This window comes from Apostichopus japonicus, chromosome 8, assembly GCF_037975245.1.
Source record: "Apostichopus japonicus isolate 1M-3 chromosome 8, ASM3797524v1, whole genome shotgun sequence".
In the NCBI taxonomy this organism is placed as follows: Eukaryota; Metazoa; Echinodermata; class Holothuroidea; order Aspidochirotida; family Stichopodidae; genus Apostichopus; species Apostichopus japonicus.
Genome location: NC_092568.1, coordinates 36,699,331 through 36,720,831, shown reverse-complemented (window position 1 = coordinate 36,720,831; position 21,501 = coordinate 36,699,331). Strand labels below are relative to the sequence as shown.

Here is a 21,501-nt window from a genome sequence, read left to right as displayed (position 1 = left end):
ACAACGCAGTTAACTTGGCTTCCTCATAAAGCAGGGGGAGGGGTCAATACGTAGTCACGTGTAGGGGGACATACAAGCATACACACGTACAAACACACATACATACATATACATATGATACATGCATGGCTTAGAGCTCCCGTATAGAATCTGTTACTTTATGCTACCTGCTAACAGAGATCAAAATGCACTTCGTCATTGAAATATTAGATATCCTCCGTTCGTTTGGCATATTTCATGCATTATTTTGTAGAATAATGAAATACATTATATAAAACCAATTGTCCTTGTTTTTCCAGGAGATTTGACTCGAAAATTGCCCGACCCAAAGAACCACAAACTAAGGTTCAATCTGGTTTATCCCACCAAGTTAACATCATTAATAACCAGTGCTGTACAGAAGGGAAAAATTGTAGCCATTGGCTCCTAAATGAAAACCAGAATGCAAAAAATGCATCGTGGTTTCGATGATGTAACATGTGCACTTTTCTTCATGCATCCGACATAATGTAAACGGAGGGTGTACAACATATTTGATATTAGTAATACAGTGAAAAGCAGTGTGATGTAACAAACAATAAATTCACAACGACACAGGCTGCCCTGAAATGACCATTGACCTCAACAAAATGTTTTGTACTAAATGTGATAGACACATCAACATGTTTTTTTTACAATTTGACCCCTGGTAAACTCAAACGACCATTGACCTCCGTCCACAACATTAGGCTTTTTGTACTCAATGTGGTACTATTACATACGGTACCAATATGCGATCTGTCCAAGCTTCTCTTGCGATATTATGTTTAGGAAGGTACATTACTGTAGAGAGACAGGTAAGGCGAGTGAAATACATGTTTGGCGTTTGTTGACTTCAAATGACCTTTGACCTCCACCAAAAGCAATATTTATGCTCCTTAAATTTGATATGGCGCATCTACAAATCAAATATGAGTTCTGTCCAAGGTTTCCTCCTTGCAGTACTATGTTTACAAGGCTTTCACAATTGGACCTGTTTCCCCCAAATGACCTTTGACCTCCACCAAAATCAATAGGCTTCTTTTACTCAATGTTATACACCTTCAACCAAAGTAAGAGATCTGTCTAAGCTTCCAATATTGAGATATCATATTTACAAGGTTTTCACAATTTATCCTCTGATGACCCCCAAATGACCTTTGATATCCTACAACACCTATAGGCTTCTTGAACTCAATGTGGTTCATAAACATATTAAATATGACATCTGTTCAAGCTCACCTTCTTGAGATATCGTTTTTACAAAGGTTTTCACAATTTGACATCTGGTGACCCAAATGATCTCCACAAAAAACAGTGGGCTTCTTGTACTCAATGTGGTTCTTCTACACAACAAATATGAAGATAAAAAGACCATATTTTGAGATTTGATGACCTTTTTTTCTCAATGTTCCTATTAAGCCAACGTAGAATTGGAATACCTTTGAATTTATAATTACTTTATTGCATCACCCCCCCCCCTCCCCTGCTAAGTTCATGTCGGGTAGCCCTGTATAACATGACTTTGATGTTGTATCACGTTTCGGAAAATAACCTTTTGCACTGATTGCCCCCTGACAATGGAAGCTGGTCAGTGATTCAGGCATAATTATCAATAGCTATCTAGATGGTCGGGGAGGGGCGATCCCAAACGCACCTTATTGTGCCAACACCTTGGCACCCTGTTCGCTAGAAGGTTCACTGCACATAATATACATCTAAGTTCTACCACCCATACAAGGTCCCATCACTAAATTGGACCGGTAATATGTATCATACAGGAAGCGATGAAATGGGGTTTCGATTTTGTGCTGGGCGCGAGTGTCCTCTACATCCGAGACACGAACTTCTGAAACTTGCTTCTTTTTCAGCTAGCGTCAACACTTTTCGATCATTTGGCGCTCCATGCATATTTTGCATTGGTAGCACAGATATTTTTAAAGACGCTAAACCTTCGCCAGCCCGTTCTTTATGTCGTAGTGTTCATACATGACATGCATGTACGTATTTCCAATGTGTGAGTGTTATTCATTGAGCTGCAGCATATAGCCCGGCATGTAAAATAAGGTTAAATCTATACCTGTGACATTTTAGCCTTCGTCAAAGCGGAACTCTGTAAATGAGGTCTGATTCATGGTAAAATTTCATGGAATACAAAGATGATTATTTTCCCTCATTAGAATTCAAGCTTTCTCTTCGCCGCGCAGCATCTCGGCTAGCTGACCTAAACGTACCAGGTGTCGACAGTAGAACAGATAACGCTATGTCAAGAAGCTCCAACTTGGTCCCAGTGATGAATGTGGGACAAGCTTCAAGCAAACAGAACTCTAAAAATGGAGGAGAAACAACGAAATCGGTGTTCAGACAGATCAACAGAACTTTGTTGATGATGCCAGATGATATTCTAACAATGGTTATGGCATTGTTATCGTACGACGAAATAAGTCAACTACGTGTGGTAAGGGAAGATTACAAGTTAGGCTAATGCCTACCCAATGTAGGTCCACGTCCTAATCAATGTCGTCTGCATTATCCATTTACCTTATCATTATTCAACATATTTAATCAGAGAAGGCTAGGTCTACACAGTGTGAGGTACTGGCATCTTTAGTTTGTTTGTTAGATTGGTTCCAGTTTTCCAAGTTGGCCGAAAATAAAATTTCACTCTTTCCAAAGTGCATTCACAAAGCTAACGGTGTAATGACTAATGAGTTGCAGACTCTGCTTTAATCACAGTCTAAAATTAGTTTATTCATGAGTGAACCCATGAAGTACAGACAAGTTGGTGGGAGGGGGTATGTGTTTCTTTGAGCTTGCATGCAAAACAAGCATACAATTTACAAAACATTGCCACATTAGGCCCTAAATTTGAAGATGTGTTCCCTGAAGTCAAGTCTATGCCAACACCTGGATATCCTCTAAGTCTAACCATCATGGACTCAGATTTGACATGTAGGTGAGGTTGCAGGACTTTAAGCTGATTAAAGTTAAAAGATGTTCATCCCTTTTGTTCTAAGAATGTATTCATACCAGAGATAGGTATAACTTCAGTTTGATTGTACATCGAAACATTTTCTCTTGCACTTAGCAAACTAATTTTAATTTGTTTTTTTTAAATTGCAACTTTGCATAATTTTGCATAATATTTAACCTTTTGATATTATATAAATTCCCTCTTCATAGGTTTGCCATAGGTTTAATAGGATCTGCCAAAGACTTCTTAATCAGGGACTTCAGAAATTAGAACGTTACCATGGAGATTGCCTGAAGAAATTGAAAGCCCAACTACCAAGGAGGGAGTCTGAAAGAAGACAGCATCCTCTAGCCCGTCATTGTGATATCCTCTCGGCAGTGGAAACACGGTTATCACTATTAGCGATGACATATTCAAAGTATATTGATCTTAAAGTTTGCTGCTTCATACCAGGAAAGGTAAGAATACAGTTAAACATAGGTGTCCAGTCTTTTTTTGTAAGCTATTTGCAATTTGTTAAAATATAAGCATTGACTATATTTATCAGGTACAATAATTCTATTTCCAGCTGGGATTTTATATGTGTGACAATTACAACTACAGAAAAGCAGGAAACCTAAGCAAGTCAAATTGCTTTGTTGATACAAACAAGAACTAGTAAACAATAATAGTTCATATCAGCCTAAATCACCTGGTATTAATCCACATCTATCGACATGATATGGGATAGTCCACCCATTCCTGCTCTCATCAAGAAAGCTGTAAATATTATAAACTAAATAGCAGCCAAACCTTTGTTTATAAGCTGTGAGCTGTTTTGCAAAGTCTGTGTCATTTCTAAGCTATGAACTTTTGACAAGGTTCGACTCAAATGTCAACTGTTATAGCCAGGCAAGCTAGAGAATTTAAATCTTATATTTGGGATTGGGGCGGGGGAGGGATTGAGGGAAGGGAAGGGAAGAAAATGGAAGGTAAGCAAAGTCCAATGTTTCATGCATTTGTTGAATACTAACAGTTAGTCTGTTGCAAGGCAAGTATCATGATGACAAGACCTTAGAGACTTTAACATTGTGTGAATCATTGTCCTATAGTTCCTAAAGGTTCCAGGCAAAACTTAGTATTCTTATCAATTGGTTATGCTAATTACCAGAAAGTTGCAAGAAAAAGAACTTCATAGCATTTCTAAGAGCAATGTTCAATTTTGTTTTCTCCCCCCCACCCCCACCCCCCCCCCCCCAAAGGATGTCTTCCCTCATGAAAATGTCACTGTAAATCACATTCCCCAAGTCCACTCTCACGTTATTCATTCCTCATCGGTCATTGTATGATTTGTAATAATAACCATAATCTTTATTATTTGTGTCTTTTTTCAGGTTATAGATGAAGCTATGCATGTTCTTACCTTAGTGATGGAATCTAAGGAGGCACCTCGAACACACGACCTACTCCAGGAACTCAGGGACATATCATCCATGGCTATGGAACATTTCGATGAGAAAATTGCCCCAGGTCTGAAGAGGAAACTCGGAGAGGGTCAAACCGTTAACGTCAACACTATCGGAGCTGCCTGTGAGTACTGTGAGAAGGCAGATCTATGTTTTCTTGAAACCATAGAAGTGCCCCCTTTTCTTTAAATGAGATTTGGATTTTTCATGATAAAAACCAGACATTTATATGTGATAAATGCCTATTTCAAACTAATATGTACCCTATTAAATTGGATTTTACCAAAACAAGTCCAAAATATTTCAAGTGAAACAGGTGGCACCGCCAATTTGAAAAACGATCATTTTGTCTTATTCTATGACATGTAGTTCCCTGAAACAGGTGGCGTTCTTCAAATTTGGTGCTGACGGTTTCACTTTATATATTTCAAATGCCCCCCCCCCTCTCTGTGGATGGGGATTCTCCCCCATCCCCCATCAAATTCAAAGTTAAATCCCCTGTTTTAGTTGCTTGTGATAAAGTGTATGATGCTGTTTATTAATAAAGTCCCATAGCAATGTTGCTTATTACCTTGATGGCTCAACTTTCATTTCAAGTGGTAAAGTAATACCCAAACATATTTGAAAGCTTCCATATTTGAAAGCTTACGATTTGCATTAGTTGTATGGTTTACACTATCCTGGAGTGGTCCATTTAAAAGATAAATATATGTAAGCTCTTCTGTATTTGCGATAACAATTATGTTTCCAATGTGTTTGGGAAGCATAAACCAAACTGTGGTGAAAAGTAAAGGCTAAGGCAAGCCACGATTGGGATTCATTTCTGTTTGAACGTCTCCCTCACCACAAATTAATGATAGGTGTTTAGTAAATATTTTGCAAGAGTTACAATAGTTTGACCTACAAATGGTAGTCTAATATTGTTCCTCATAGTATGTAGGCTCCATGTTAAACCATAACACATGTATGGGTCTTCAAAACGTCTGGAATTTCATTTGTTGAAAAATGTTAGAACCATCGGATGGTGTCTAAGTGTGGTTTGTCAAGTTGCTGACCCAGTGAAACAGCTGTTGTTTGATAATGCTTCCCCAAATCCAAACTTTACACCTCCCAGTTTCAGTAATAATTTTGAGACTCCCGTAAAGTTCATTGTTGCTCTGACGAGCGACAAGACATCTTTCTCTCTCTCCAATGATTGCTTTAAAGTTTCAATGAACACCTCATGTGCAATTATCTTTCCCTTTTCACTCAGTGTCTTTAAAAGATCTACCTAAGGCTGCGACGCTTATGCCTTCGACCTCCGGGAGACAGTTGGGTAAAATGCAGAGTACACTGAAGGCTGCAAACTATAACTTCAGCGATCTCGTGAAAGAAATGAAAGTCCTCAAAGCTCAAGTGGCAGAGCTGAGGAAAGTGAGGCACGAACAAGACAAGAAGATTACCCAACAGCAACAGATAGTGGTAGAATTGACCAGTAAGATAACTTCACAGAATGAGAGGATAACCGAGCAGGAACGTAAGATGGCCCTCCTGGAGCAGCAGCTCAAGACTACTCCCAGACCATCGGGACAACCGCAGATGTTTTATGCCATCGATGAGGGACATCTGGAGGAAGGGCAGGACGACAAGAGCTTGGACTTGGATGAGACCAGAGAAGAAAAATCATCAGATGCGACAGGCGTGTGTGACGATGTCAAAGACGGCGTCGGCTTCGATCAGAAATTCAGCGAGAGCGGTTATATCAGAGGAGAGCGAGATTCAGAGACTGACGAAGATAACGACAGTAAAGTATCGATGTCTACAAGAGGCAGCCAGAGGTCGTCTAGGAAACGAAAGGTATCTTCAGATGGGGAGAAGCCCAGCGGCGATGTCAAACCTTTGGCCGCCGGAGTGAAAAAGAGACGGCAGAGAAACGACAAAAGTAAATGATTTTTAAGTAGTAAATATTCTATAATACCTCATTTTTTTTTCTTTCTTTTTTATTAAGGGTGGCCGGTCAGTTTGTGCATGTGCCCAGTGTCATAGTGAAATAGCTTTATTATTTCTGTTTGAGGACTCAGAATGTTTAATATGAACATCTCATCATAGCATTGAGACTGGAACTAAAATTCAGTATTAGTAGGGCTTTTAGCGTCCGTCTGAGGTGGGATGAAATTATGTACATTAATCATAGAACTGCAGTGTGCTGACATTTTTGGGGTCTTTTTTGTTTTGGTGTTTTCCGTCGATATAACCATATGATTTCTCCCTTCGATATAAAGAAGAATGTTTTTCAGCGCTGCAATTCTTTTGTACAGTCGATGCTAGTGTGATAGTACACGTGGTACAGATCTTTCCATGATGTAAGTGTGTGTGCGTGTGTGTGTACAGTACTCAATATTAGACTTGCCCAAGTCTTTTTGGATTTTCAACAAATTTCCCTGCCACTAAAGTGCAGTTAAGAGTATCACTATTGTATGTTGGTTACATTCTTGTACAATTAGTACATGATGGTACCAATTGCTTTATTCAATACTTTTTGACCATGATTGAGAAAAGTAGGAGAGAATCCTCCTAATTTACCAGACAATTCCTGAAAGAGGGCAAATTTCATCACTCTCCATTTGGTCAATCTGTAAGTTTGTGAAAACAAATGCACAGATCTTTTGCAATGTTAATTTTGCAGTCTTAGCCATATTTTTTTTTTTTAAATGTATCATGAAAACGGCTCCATAGATGCAATTTTTCCACCAAAAATAAATGGCTTGTAAACGTAGTTGATTTACATGTATATCTGAAATTATGTGTTCATGTAATATATACAATCAAAATAACTGAAAGCTTCATCTATGTTGCCCCAAAAATTGGGCTTGCTAAAGCTTTTTATCCTTCAAAATCATTGCTATACCTTGAGGATCAGATTAGTTTATGTCTCAAGAGAAGATAAATGTTCTGAGATGATTTTTCAAGATGGTCAATAGTAACACTAAGTGTCACCTTTTGTTCTTTTTTTGTTTTACCCTTTGAGATATTATGCAGCGGTCTGGTCTTTATTTACTTCATAAAATTTCCACTATGCTATAGTATGCACTGTTCTTATACATGCAGTGCAGCAAGGGATAAAATAGGCCTTCATGAATTGGTTGCTAGCCAGATAGACCCCCCCCCCCTAAGCAGGGGATCTAAGAGCAAAGAAAGAAATCAAGGGGTGAGAATGTAACACATATAAATTAAATCACACAAGTTTAGAAATTAAGCTGCAGGCATTGTGCCAGTAGTTGTACAGCATGGTAGCAACATAACCCATCACCAACCTGTCTGCATGTGTTGCCAATACTTTCCCCCCTCCCCCCCCCTCCCCAAATAAAACATCTGAGAACCCCATTGTGTTAAAGCTAGTATTGCTCTATTGTGTTCTGTACAGTAACCAGATTCCAGTGTAGCTAATTTACATGGAAAATAGTCACTTCCTGATAACGAATTTGCAGTTCATCTTGACTGAATACAGTGTCAACTGGGATATCAACCCCCATCCCCTCCTCCCCCCACATCCCAAAGACATCTGAGGAACCCAAGTTTTTGTATGGAGCATCAGAGACTCACAGGAGCTGCTTATTTTGACCTTTTGGAAAATTCTGCTTTTGTGTCGACCTTCGTTGCTTTTCACAAACTTGTGTTTTATTTTGTATATATAGCTAATGAAATGATCTTTTGTAGTGTCAGTGGATAATTTGGATGATATATTGTCAACAAAAAAAATTAAAAATAAGGTGCCTGTTCTAATAGTTTCGGGAAGACGTTTTTTTAAGATTTGAATTCAAATGTGTCGTCTGTGTTGCAATTTAGCCAAAGTTCTAGCTAGTCCAACAAATTATCTTTCATGTTTGTAATATTTTTAAAGATGTGAACTATTATTTTATCCAAATATGGAACAATTTCTGAAGTTTTGTAAGTTGGATTTCTTTTTTATGGGGTTTGTCTTGGTTGTTATAACCAGCCAACCAATCGGCAAAATGTAAAATGGTACTCAGAAATTGCCTCATTTTACAAACTGGAATGTATTGTTGAAACTTTTAAGACACATGATCATTAGCATGGAAATACCTCTATACTTTGCACGGAATAAAATTTTTAAGTAGTCATCTGTAAAACTGTCTTTCTGTGTATAATCGTATATTTACTATTTTATTGTTTTGCACTCTGTAAAAATTCAGCATCTCCTAAAAGCTAGCCAAACGTTATCATCACAATATCCTATTTTTGAAATTTTTTAACTTTATCACAAATCTTACTTTGTGCAAAGAATGATCACTTAATAGATGTATTGTGAAAACTTTCAGAGTAAAAGAACATGAATTATCATTAGACTTCATGCTTTTAGAAATTGTTTTGTTTTGAAGAGCATTTGGCCTTTATGACATGTGTGATCAATTTCAGGGGAAAATCGAGTTTAGCAAACTAGCATAGATTCCATTCAATCAAGTTATCAAACACATCTCCAGAAGTTACAACTCCAGAAGTTACAAAGTAGGATTAATATTCGGCATAACTTTTTTTCAAATAGGGTTGCGAATGAATGGAACAGTTTGCCTGAGAAAGTTGTACTTGCAAGTAGTGTGAATCAGTTTAAGAGTGCTTAGCACGAGCACTTTAAAGGGTGTGAAGACTCGTGCAAAAAGAAACGTCTAATGCCGGTAATCTGACCTAGTTTCGAATGAGGTTGTAACAGAAGTGTTAGACACCACCATCGATCTCAGAAAATATGCACACAGCTTGCTACATTCGGTAATTAGACAGTAGTGTACAGTCAGTACATACAGCTGCGGTCAATACCCACAGCACAGTGTTCAAACGATACAACGATGGACGTCTCAGGTCCAAAAAGATAACAAGGTATCACATTTCATTACTGTCTGCATTTTGTAGCGACACGAACAAAACTTCACTTGCAAGCAACAGAAAGTTAACTTTTTCAGAGCGCAGCACGTGGTTTGGGGCGAGTCTTCATTGTAATCTGGACTGCATTTTTTTTTCTCTCATAGGATCTTTGATGGGGACTTGATTGTCCCTCCTGATACTTTTTTCTACTAAACTTAACTAAACCTTTTTTTTTTGTGTTAGGTACAAGATATTGAGATGGGGATTTCAATATTTTGCTTTTCCACATTTCTTTTCAATATAAGTGACATTGTCTGTCACTGGAATATCTCTTTCAGTCCGATAAAACAGCATTATAGAAGTCAAACAATATATAGAAATCGATGCAACTTTTGCAGTTATAAATATCTTCATTGTTCTCTTTCATAAAACATTGTAAATAATGCAAGCAAATGATCTAGGGACTAGGACAAAATATTTGTAAAACAAACAGAGGATAAAAAAAAATTATTCAATTAATCATTACCTCTAATAAAAATTGCAGGGAAAACATTTTTGTTCAAATGTTTAGGAAATTTAGACTGAATAAAACAAACAAATGGTAACGTTAGGCCTTTGTACATACAGTGCATAATGTATCTAGTAAACACAAAATATCCACGAACTATGAAACGTGACCCAAAAGTGGGTTGCAAAACATTTTCAGTGCCATCAGTGAGTTGGTGGATTTATGCCCAGACGTCAACAAATTTATCTACAGTCTTTGACGCTTGCCGATGGAGATTTTTTTTCTCCAAAAAATAATTAATTTTTATATTTTTTTGATACCAAGTCCTTAATCCAAGCTAGCTCTCATATATTAATACATCACTTCTGAGGGGTGGGGATGGGGTGGGTCCTGGCTTAGACCTCTTGGAGGATTGTGGGTCAAAAAGTTTGCAAACTGCTGATCTAACAAATGCAAGAAAGGTCTTCTTTTTCAATTGGTACACAATTGGAAGTCAATACAAGCATGGACCGGAATAAGCGCACAAACCAATTTTGCTGTCACTTTTGCAAATGAGTTGAATATTCTGGTAAAAAAATTGCAGAGCAAATTTAAATGGTTAACTATTTCCATGATGTGGTATAATAATGACATTACATACTTGACCTTAAAGGCGATCTTAATATATAGCTTACAACAACTGCTTGTCAGATGTATTATGTAATATTAATATTAAATTTAAATGAATGCAAACCTTTAGTACAAAGAATGTTAATATTTCTGACAATTTGTTGTAACAATGGATTATCAATACCCTACTAAAGAAATTTTAATTTCCTAAGGATATTTTAACACATTATGCTAGGCTTTCACACTTTCAGAGACCTAGAACTACGCAAAATATGCCCACAACCAGTGGGTGAAAGTCTATATCCATTTAAAATAATCTATTAATTACCATGAAATCATGAAACGCTTCATACTATTTTCTGAATAAGAAACGAGAAGATTTCAAAGGTAATTGCAGTAACGATTGTACGTGTCGTTAGTATTGAAACGCTAAGGTCTGCTTAAAGTTTTCTTCCCATTCCTTCAGGCTAAGGAAGATACAAACAGATACCTTTTAAACTAACATAAATACAGTGATTTCTGTGGTTTCCAACAATATTAAATAAATTTATATACATTTTAAATGTTTTCCATGACATTTGTCAAGACTCTTCAATGAACTAATCATGAGCTTGCTTATGATGTAAACATCTCATAGTTTTTTTCTCTCACTTGCAACTTTACCTTTTACAATTTTATTTTCCTTTTGGCACAGAGCTAGTTGTGAAGTCTGGAGGTAACATGGTTGCCTTTTGGTATCTGTCAAAGCCATCGATTTTGTAGTTGCCACAGACTACAGAAATTTGCTGTACAGGTTACCTGATCACATGTAGTAGGCGTTTAGAAAAGTTGATACCTTTAGCAGGCTATGGAAGCAATTTTCATTTCATGACCAGTAATTCCAGGATACCAAGAACATTGATATGACAATACTCTTTGGCTTAATGAGCAAGAAACAATTTTCACTGCAGAAAAGAGCAAACTTTTTCAAGAAGAAATTTCTCCACATAATTCATACTTTAAGCATTATATATCTATATCACATAACATATTGCGTCCCTAAAACTTAAAAAATGTGGTAGGAATTAACAGTTCAAATTTGACACAATGTTACTTGAACATGTCCTAAATGAGGGTACACATATGGAAGCTGGTCACTTCGCCCAACAACCATTTCGCCCAACTGCCATTTCGCCCAACCTTACCATTTCGCCCACCCAGCCTGGTCATTTCGCCCAACCAGCCTGGTCATTTCGCTCAACTTGCGGGTTATTTCGACCATCATTGATTAAATATTATACTGCAATAAGGAAACGTTCGGGAATTGTTAACGTTACAGGATACGAACCGAATATTAAGGAATCTTGTATAACTTTAGTAAGGAAACGTTCCACACCGATTCCCCATTGTTTGTATCATACTAAACTTCCATTGTATGGGTAACCGCCTAAAGTAGTGTAATACTATAATCCAAAATAAATCAAATTGAACTAGTGAAATAGAAAAGGTGATATTATTCCACACCGATTCCACTTTGTTTGTGTAATAAAATAACTTCCATTGTATGCGTAACCGAGCCTAAAGTAGTGTAATCCTCCCATTATACCCGAAATAACTGCTCAGACTCCGATCGAAATCAGGCCGACCTCACTTTATTTACCTACCTCCAAGTAATATAACCCAAAATAAATCAAATTAAACTAGTGAAATAGAAAAAAGTAATATTATTCTGACTGAATATGAGTAAAAAAAATGGTTGGGCAAAATGACCAACAAGGTTGGGCGAAATGACCATGCTGGTTGGGCGAAATGACCAGGCTGGTTGGGCGAAATGGTTGTTGGGCGAAGTGACCAGAAAGCATACATATTATGACAGCAAGCAAGCTGGAGTAATTTCTTCCAAGAAACAAGAAATCTGCAAAGAAACCAAATCAGTGACATGGACACCAGAAACTGAATCAGACACATGGACACCAGAACTTGAATCAGTGGAATTCAACAACAGAAATTGAATCAGTGACAACCAACACCAGAAATTGAAACAGTGGTTGCATTTGCATTGTAATATCCATCCAACATACTAAGAAGATATTGAGCACACAAAATATCATGTTGACCTCTCTGAGTTTAGTGTCGCAAAGCATGCTTAGAAGCCTCAAATAAGTCAAATACTTTTGTAAACACACAACAATACTGTCTATGGCAGAGAACAATTAATCTGATATTGCATAGCATTTCTCTTTGCAAAATAGGCAGATTTCTAGACAAGTACAAATAGGTATAAATAGCACTTTGTGTACACATGAACCAGAGTGCTTTATGAGCAACAAGGCTCAGTGCCTGCAAATATGAACACTAAATTATGCCATGCTTTTTTATGACATATCTCTAGTACAAAGGTTTAGACTAAATTTGCATATAAAGTTCTGATGGATGTTTGTTGTCTTATAATTAGTTTAGTTTAGTAGAAAAAAAAGGATCAGGAGGGACACTCAAGTCCCTATCAAGGATCCTATGGGAAAAAAAACACAGACCCGATTAGGTGATTACACTGCTTAAAGTGCTTGTCCAAAGCATTCTGAAACCCATTCACACTACTTGCAAGTACAACTTTCTCCACTCATTCACAACCCTATTAGAAAAAAAGTTATGCGGAATATTAATCACGATAATAAGTGATTTTACAAACTACTGGGTGGCTACCAGGAGATGCTCAACAACGTAAAATAACTTAAGTTACTTACACAATCGGGTCATTTTTGACGTGTATAGGGTTTGACGGGTTTTAAGTATAAATTGAAAAGCCACCACCTTTTTCCTGCTTTTATACCTTTAGTTCAAACTATTTTCTACAGCTTTCTCTCTCCTGACAATCTCATTCAAATCAAATAATGAAATACTCTTTCAAATCACTGTGCGCATAATTACCGAGGTAAGGGTAGACGATAAAACTACCGAGACTCGTCCAAGAGAAATTTCTGTAGTAAGAAAGCTGTCATCCATTATATGAACATATGAATCCACAGACATTAAATCATCCACACTGGCAAAAAGAGATCTATGTAAAATGTCAGTATTTTTTGCTGAAAGTCCTGTTTCTTAAACTCATCCCATGATTACCAAAGATATTTTCCTTTTCTTTCTTCCTGGCAAGAGCTTCTTGTCTCTTCCTCTGTATTTCCTCTTGGCTACAAGTCCTTCTGTTTAGATCTGTGGGGTAGAAGTAAAAATCATAGTAAAGTTCTCTAATTCTTGTCATTTTTCTTGATTATTTATTCTTTTTCCGACACGGTATTGTACAGGCATTGTTTGACACACAGAAACATAACAGATGGGTATGTTTTGCAACTTCTGCTGATTAACCCATCATGATAGCCTTCTCCCACCCCTAGATGGAGGCATATGGTGTAGCGGTTAAAGTGCCCTCCCCTTACCCTCACAACCGCTTAGTTGCTGATCCAAGACCTCACCAGGAGTTATGCCTTATTAAAACTTGCTACTTTGCAAGATTGTTTATTGGAGACTTCTGTGGATTTGGTATGTCTGGTTCATAAATTGGAAAATGAAGTTTTGGGTTGTTCTTTTTTTCAATGGATTCAAAACAACTTCCTTCACCACAGCCACACTACAATTATGATGAATGGGTTGCCTTCACCTCACTCAGTCTTCTTACCACTTGAGAGATACTAAACTGAACTAAAGCTAAACTTATTTTATTAGTCCAAATATTTTATAGAGTTTGAGTCATGGATGACCCCTGCCTTTTTTTCTAGGATTTAACAGAAAGAGAATCCCTTCCATGACAACACCAAACCATTCACTAGCTCAATGCAATGTAGAGTTTCCTTACATATAACCATTACTATTGTCAATTTATAATCATATTTTGAGACTGTTAAAGTAAGTTTGGTAAATAACTAATGGGTAAGAGTTACTAAAAAATCAAAAGCAAAATGCAGCATTAAACATAAGGGTTGCAATTTCAAAGGTACCCTAAAAAGATCCATGACAAATTTTCGAGCAAAACCAAATTATTTTCCTTTCGTGATAATTTTCATGTTGTGTTGGCTGAAAACTGGCACCAGTACAAGAAGACAACATCATGTAGGGAAATACTAATAAAGATAAACTTACCTTGAGATACAAGTGTCGTGCCATTCTGATCTTCCCCGTTCAACTCTTTCACTTTTGTGATGCTAGCCGAAGGTTTGTTCCATTGACTGTTTCCAGTTTTTTCATTCTCTTTCACTTTTGTGATGCTAGCCGAAGGTTTGTTCCATTGACTGTTTCCAGTTGTTCCATTTGAAATGCCTTTAAAATCTAGAGGTGGATAACGATTCTGTAAGCGAGTGCCATTTTGTATCGCAGATCCCTCACTCTTCTTAGAGTTGCTGTTAAATTGTGAGAATGTGGACGATACCTTTGTGCTGTCTGTTAAATTTCCTTTTGCAGATGAGTTTGTAACTTTTGAGATGAGGTTGGTATCGTTGGAGCACTTCCTCCCATCAGCCGGTACTTTACCACCGCCCACGGAGGCTTGTGCTTGATCGGGTGACACCTTCCGTGCCTTGCTGAACTGGGAGGGAATCCTTTGACAAGGTGCTCCGGTGGTGTCAGCCTTTTGCACATCCAAACGACTGGCTTGCAATGTACCTGTCTGTGAATTTGGTTCGAAAAATTTAGCTCTGGGCTCCCGAGAGGGAGGAACAAGGTGAGTCCTGTTTGTCAGAGTTTGTTTGTGTAATTCATTACCTGATACCTTGACAAATTGTGAACTTTGCCCATGGATCGAAGCGTTCACCCCCGAGGGTTCTTCGGGGCCTTCTGTTGTAACTTTAACATATTTCGTTGAAGAGATATTCCTGTTAAGACTTGGACCATGTTCTGTTGAGGTGGGTAACGTCGTCTTAGTTCCTAAATTTGGTGGAGGTTTAGCATGGCTTGAGGATGAACAATGGTTATTAACAGAGAAGACAGGACTAGGTGTCACATCTGAGTTAATCTCTTCCTGAGTCTTCACCTGGGAACCGCTCGAAAATTGACTGGACTGCGAAAGCATACTAGAGTTCAACGTGTTCCCTGCAGTACCATGGTGAGCTGTAAGAGTTTTGGTAACCTGGGGTAGCTTGGACGTAAATTGTTTGGTTCGGGGTGGATTGGCTGTCACTGTGGGACGGATTTCCTTCATGTTGCTGAGGCTATCCAAAATGCCTTCTCTCGATTCAGAGTCACTGCGAATTTTACTGTGGGAAGCCAACGGAGACATGATATTGGGTTTGGCAGCTCCGGTCTGCTTTCTACCAAACTGAAAAGTCGATCGGGCACTTTGAGAGGGATTATCGCCCGGTTTAGCGTCCTTTGACTTTTGAGATGAGACAAATACGCCGGTGGGTACTTTTATCGCTTGACTAGACACTGCAGCGGTCAACATTGGTTTGGTAGACATAGTAGATTGCTGCTTATGAGATGAGGGTTTTGAGTTGGGTTTAGCTTCATTTCTCTGAAAACTTCCAACACCTGCAGTCACATGTGTCCTGAACTGGGGAACAATGCTATTGGATTCTTTACTTCTTATCAACGATGCTGGCTTACTGCTAGATGCAAACTGTGAAGAACTTGGAGCCTTAAACTGGGAAAAACTGGACATTTGACCGGTTGCCTGGTCTTTACTGAGAACACCGTTTGGCTGACCGATCAAAGCGGAAGATTTGGCCACTTTTGAGTCATTACACTTGGTGTCCTTCGCGACCGATTTAAATTGCAGATTAGTCACATTTCCGTCTTGCTTGCAATGACTGACATTTAAAGTGGGCACCTTCTCTGTCTGTTGGGAACAAATTTCCTCCCATTGCATTTCTTCTTTCTCCATAGCAGCCAAGAGCTCTTCATCCAACAGACTGTTATCTGAAAATAGATCGCTCTCTAGCTTATCGTTTCTGAGTGGTGATATTGGGATTGATTTCCCTGCCGTTTTTGATTTATTCTCCACAGTCTGATTCTCAAAATCACCGCCTGAGGTGGTTTCCAGTAAATCGTCCGTCAAGCTAGAGTCAAACAGGTCAGCGCTAGAATTATGATCTATGGTTTGGTGATCGACATGACTCACGGTCACACTATTTACTCGAGAATATGATATTTGGCACTGATTAGAGTCCTCTCTTTGTAAAGATCTGGCTGCAGAAGTAACTGAAGAATGTTCTTCCGTACCTGCTGCAGTACTCACGCTCTCTTTTGGTTTTTTCCTAAACTGACTCACATTTGAGGACGATGAAAGTGACTTGGTTTGAAGGGATCCATCAGACAATTCTGAAGTTGATGAAGGAATAACATTCTTTGAGAATTGAGAACGGTGTCCCTGAAACCTACTTTGACTTTGTTTAACCTGTGAAACTTTGAGAGAACTTTTGTCTGACGATGACGGACCCATGCGATCGGATTTTCCAATCGTAGACGAAGCTTGGAAAGTCGCCTTGTGACTCAGTCGATTCACTTTCGGAGGTAAAACAAACTGTGATTTGTTATCCGACTGCAGTGGCTTTTGGCAGTTGTCCTTTAAAGGTATCAGAGAGGCGTTACTTTTAATGAAACTGCCCGAAGGTTTGTTGTGAACGTCTGTTTTCACTGTCTTTGACCCGGCCGAGTTACCCTCCGCACAAGGCTTCTGGGAAAATGCTTCTTCCTCAACCTGAGTAGCATGCTGGACCACATCTTCATTTTCAAACCAACTGTCATCTTCCCACAGTTCTTCCATGGGCAGTTCGACAGCAACAATGACCTCCTCATCCTCCTGTTCTTGATCAACTTGAAGGCTGGTTTCAAATGTCGCATTTGCATTGTCATCGCCGTGACGATGCAGCGTGGTCACAACTGCATTTTCCTTGTCTTCTTCTGAATCTACTCCATCCTCCAATTCGTCTTCGTGAGATGTAGAAGGAATTCTGGATGTCTGGGACAGCTCTGCGAGCATGTGGAGATCCTTGGCCAGTGTCGCCCAGTTATCGTTTGGTCGCTTTCGGGATGAAATTCTGCGTGGGGGCCTGGATAAATCAAGACGTTACCAAAATGTTACAATTTTAGTTTTGGACATTAAATTTTATGTTGGCATATTGAGTTCATGGAGGGGAAGCAATTGTTATGAGTTCATTTTGTTGATGAATCTCCAAATTTGTGCCCGAAATTCTCAATTCTTTTCAAACTTCACAACAGACTAAAAACAGCAGAAGACCTTTCATAGGAATGACAGCATAAAGCTAAGAGCTTCATATTTACATATGTTGTAGAAAAACTAATAGACACTGTAACTGTCTATTTTTTAAGTCAAATTATAACCACTTTGTGATTGCATTTTTAATCGATAAAACCTGAACAAAAAGGCATAACTTCCCACAGTGGAAAAAAGGAACATCATTTTGTATTTCGAGGCACCTTCATGCATTTCCCCCCTTTTTACCAGAGAGTAAACATTAACACATGCACAAATTAAGGAAAAATGTTGATTCTTGACCATTACATGTACACATCTATCTAATTCTGCCGGCATCTGATTAAAGGATCAATCAACTCACTTAGTTAGAGCAAAAACAAAGACATCATTCTTACTTCTGACCTTCTCTTATCATTATCCTAAACCATCCTAATGATCCTACACTGGAATCCCTTTGAAAATATCTATCAAAATCAATAAAAGCCAATGACCCTAAAGCACTAACTATAACAGCCCAGAGAATGGTTTTAAAAACATATAAAATCAAAAGGCCTAGCAATTCCCTTCCAATATGATCTTCTTCAAAGGTCGCTTCCCTCTGTTCTTATTGCCGGAATCAAAATGTTGGGTTAGAAAATGCGCTCAGTTCATATCACTTTCGCAGGTGATTCTTTTAACAGAAGCACAGTTTGTGAACAGCTCCATTACCTTTGATAAAAAGTAATATTTGCTCTCTGTAGTAATGAGGTTTTGAATCACAAAAATATGACACAAGTAGTTGACATATATTAAAAAGTATTTTAGTTTCCTCACCGATGCCCAGCCTTGGGCGCGACAGGAGTCGTCTCAGCGTCCTGTCTACCCTGCATCCACAGACCAAGTAAAGGGGGTGTCGAGATCGTCGGTGACTGTTGCTACATGAATATAAGAAAAAACTTCATTGTCACTTGCCTAGTGGATATTGATGTTATAAGACAAAGATATTTTCAAATTTGATTTCCAGTAAAGAAATATGTGTTCTTTGGACCACCATAAAAAAGAGTTAAGTATCCTGAAGCAGTTGTGTAGGAGCAATTTATCACTAAAAATGGCACATTTTATAAGGGAAAAATACCTAAATTGAATATTTTGGCACTTTTATGTTGACCTGACTGAACATGAAAATACTATTATAGCCTTAATTGTTTATATCCCATTTAATCTGTGGACTTCTGGAATAGGAAGGTAAAAGGATGTTTAACTGCTGAGAAATCAGACCTCAAAAAATCAAGAAAATGCCACGGTGGCGACAAATTGCGGAATTTCAAAGTGTGATAATTCGGCCAAGTTTGAAGCAATGCAACTTAAATTTTCAGAATATGCTTATTTTATGATATGTCCAAGCACATAATAACTTTGGTAATTTTTAGAAGAGGTCGAACCACAACATACGCCAAAATCTGGTGATTTGATATGGAATGACCCAAAACATCTTTCTAGCCTACAAACACAACTAATAATTATGTTACCGAATTATTCCGGCTGTTGATACACTCAATCATGTCAGCAATGTCCTTACTACTATAATCACTCCGTCTTCTGGTGTTAGGCCCTGCACGAAAAGAGGAAATAATAACTCAATTCCGTTCGTTCAATATCAAACGTTTTACTCACCTGATAAATTGCACAGAACAAGTTCCAACGTCCTTTGGATAGAAACTTTAAAACAAATTTATCATTACAGTGGTACAAAAGCAAGTGAGTGACACAAAAGCCCTCCATGGGAGAAATCTAGAATCTTTATCTCCAGTGGTTCAAGTTACAGCTAACACTTTACGGCAAGATTCTGCCTTTGAAATGTTTTATATGCATACTGCACTGCAATGACAGATCAGTAAGGTGTATGAGCCTGAGGTATTAAACATACCCTAGTTCAAATTAATCAATCATTAAGGCAAAATATATTTGGTTCAAACTTCACCCATTTATAAATATAAGAGGAGATCTTTAGATTTTCTACCTCCTCCCTACCACCTTCTCCAGATCCTTGCACCTCACCTTAATTTACCATTAAAAGCACCAGAATTTATTTAAAATATTAGACACTTAGATGAAGTTACTACTGACACTGTGGTCATCTTTCTGTATGATATTTCTCTCTTATTAACTGTAAGTAATTCCTGAGTTTATGATAGGACTGATATACCCTTTGCAGAAATTATCATCTTTGAAGATTCCTTATAAATGTAAATGACCAAACCTGGTGTATCACAGAGCTTCAGGTTCATAGGGGGAGGAGAATGCCTCCACACAATATCCACTTCATTATCAGACTGAGATGAAACAGTCATTGCTGGTGACTTCAAATGGGAAAAAGGTCTCCCTGGAACATAAAAGAAGAGTACTTAAAGGTGTTAGAAGTGTAACAGCATCACTGAGTCAAGCATCCGGAAAGCTTCAGGTTAAATAAATGTGTGAATGGGTTTATCACTGATTTCTACTAAATTATTTAATTATTGTCTTTGTTTTGTTAACTTTATCCTTGTCTTTATCCCATGCTTTGTTCAATTCTTGTCCTTTTATTGTTGTTGTTACAACTAACACTAAAAAGGAGAAATACTGTGCTAGTGACATGGCTGTAACAAGAATGGGATGTACTCCTTCAACCTTACCTAACCACCCAACCCCCCCACACAACCCCTTTTCCTACATAAATAACCACTCACCAAACTCACTTGAAGATCGTTTTCCAGCAAGATTACCATCATTTTCATCATTTGCTTCTGATCTCTGCCTCTTTCCCATTATGGGTAGCCTAGTCTTTCTTGCCAAGTTTGATCTGTGAAAGAGAAATCAAGTTATTTGATAGGTTACACTGTACACATGACATGAAGTTCTTGAATGTAACCTCTACATGGGAGTAACCTCTCATGGGTGGAGATCAGTATCACCTCCAAATAACTTTCTACTGAAGGGCTGATAGCTCTTTATAGTTGTATGAACATTAGATACAAAACCATAATTACTTTTTATAATTCATGACATGTTCCATGTGAGTGGTCTCTTGTATATTGTTACAAATTGCATTATTGTAAAGGTGTGCAAGTTATACCCAAAACCTAATACTCCAATAAATTGGGTAAAACTGCATATATGAGATGGTAAGGTCACCTACTCACTAATCTTAGATAAAATTAACAGTTCTACGACTTGATGTAAGAGGCTTTTGCACTATTGCCTTGGTGGTAAACAACAGCACATAGACTTAGGCCTATCAGCAAACTTAAAATTCATCTTTGGAACTTTGGGCACTAAATCTAATCAGTTTCCAGGATTGGAGATGCAAATTTACCAATACGAGCCCTCCATGGATGCAAATGCACTTTATCAGAAGAATGCACAAGTTGGCTGTAAGGTGTACCTCATTCCTATCCCCACACGCATCCACCCCCCCCCCCCCCGAACCCAACCTTGTAGTTGTACTTAGGCCTAGTATTACTGTTTCCAGCTGGAGCAAATTACCTGTACTTAGGCTAGGCCTAGGCTAGATGTATTTTTCTATTTATTCCAATAGTTTCATGAATACATTTCACCTTTGGCTAACATAGGCCTATAGTCATAAATGCAACTTGGGCTACAAATGTGACACAGTGTACAGAACAAAAATTATGTCTCAAAATTATCCTAGGCCTAGGACCACCTACTCAGATTCTGAGTTAGGCCTTATTTATAACGTTAGGACTAATTCAGGCCTAACTTATTATACCCAGTAACTTAGTGTAACTTACCAACTTAGCCTACTTCGCAATCACTGTCGTTACAGTAGTCCTTCGAGATCATCATTGGTTTTACAGTTTTCGAAATATAATGTTAGTTGTTTCCCAATAAACACAGCATTTGACAACAAAGTTACACAAGGCAACTTACA

General features: G+C 38.1%; 2 protein-coding genes across 3 annotated transcripts; one reads left to right on the top strand and one right to left on the bottom strand.

Annotated features, from left to right (window-relative positions):
* The first annotated feature begins 1,985 nt into the window (after positions 1 to 1,985).
* Positions 1,986 to 8,783, top strand: LOC139971872 (uncharacterized). Its single transcript, XM_071978661.1, has 4 exons — positions 1,986 to 2,476; positions 3,202 to 3,450; positions 4,366 to 4,561; positions 5,690 to 8,783. The coding sequence occupies exons 1-4, from the start codon at positions 2,165 to 2,167 to the stop codon at positions 6,364 to 6,366; spliced, it is 1,434 nt and encodes a 477-aa protein (XP_071834762.1). The 5' UTR covers positions 1,986 to 2,164; the 3' UTR covers positions 6,367 to 8,783.
* Positions 7,133 to 21,501, bottom strand: LOC139971859 (uncharacterized). 2 transcript variants are annotated; one of them, XM_071978635.1, is made up of 7 exons: positions 21,362 to 21,501; positions 20,300 to 20,412; positions 19,834 to 19,956; positions 19,103 to 19,185; positions 18,408 to 18,508; positions 14,525 to 17,427; positions 7,133 to 13,600 (listed from the first exon to the last, which is right to left on the bottom strand). In XM_071978635.1, exons 2-7 carry the CDS (start codon positions 20,376 to 20,378, stop codon positions 13,461 to 13,463), a joined length of 3,429 nt encoding a protein of 1,142 aa, XP_071834736.1. In that variant the 5' UTR covers positions 20,379 to 20,412; positions 21,362 to 21,501; the 3' UTR covers positions 7,133 to 13,460. The 2 variants fall into 2 exon arrangements, with proteins under 2 accessions (XP_071834736.1, XP_071834737.1); XM_071978636.1 differs by having other exon boundaries at positions 20,309 to 20,412.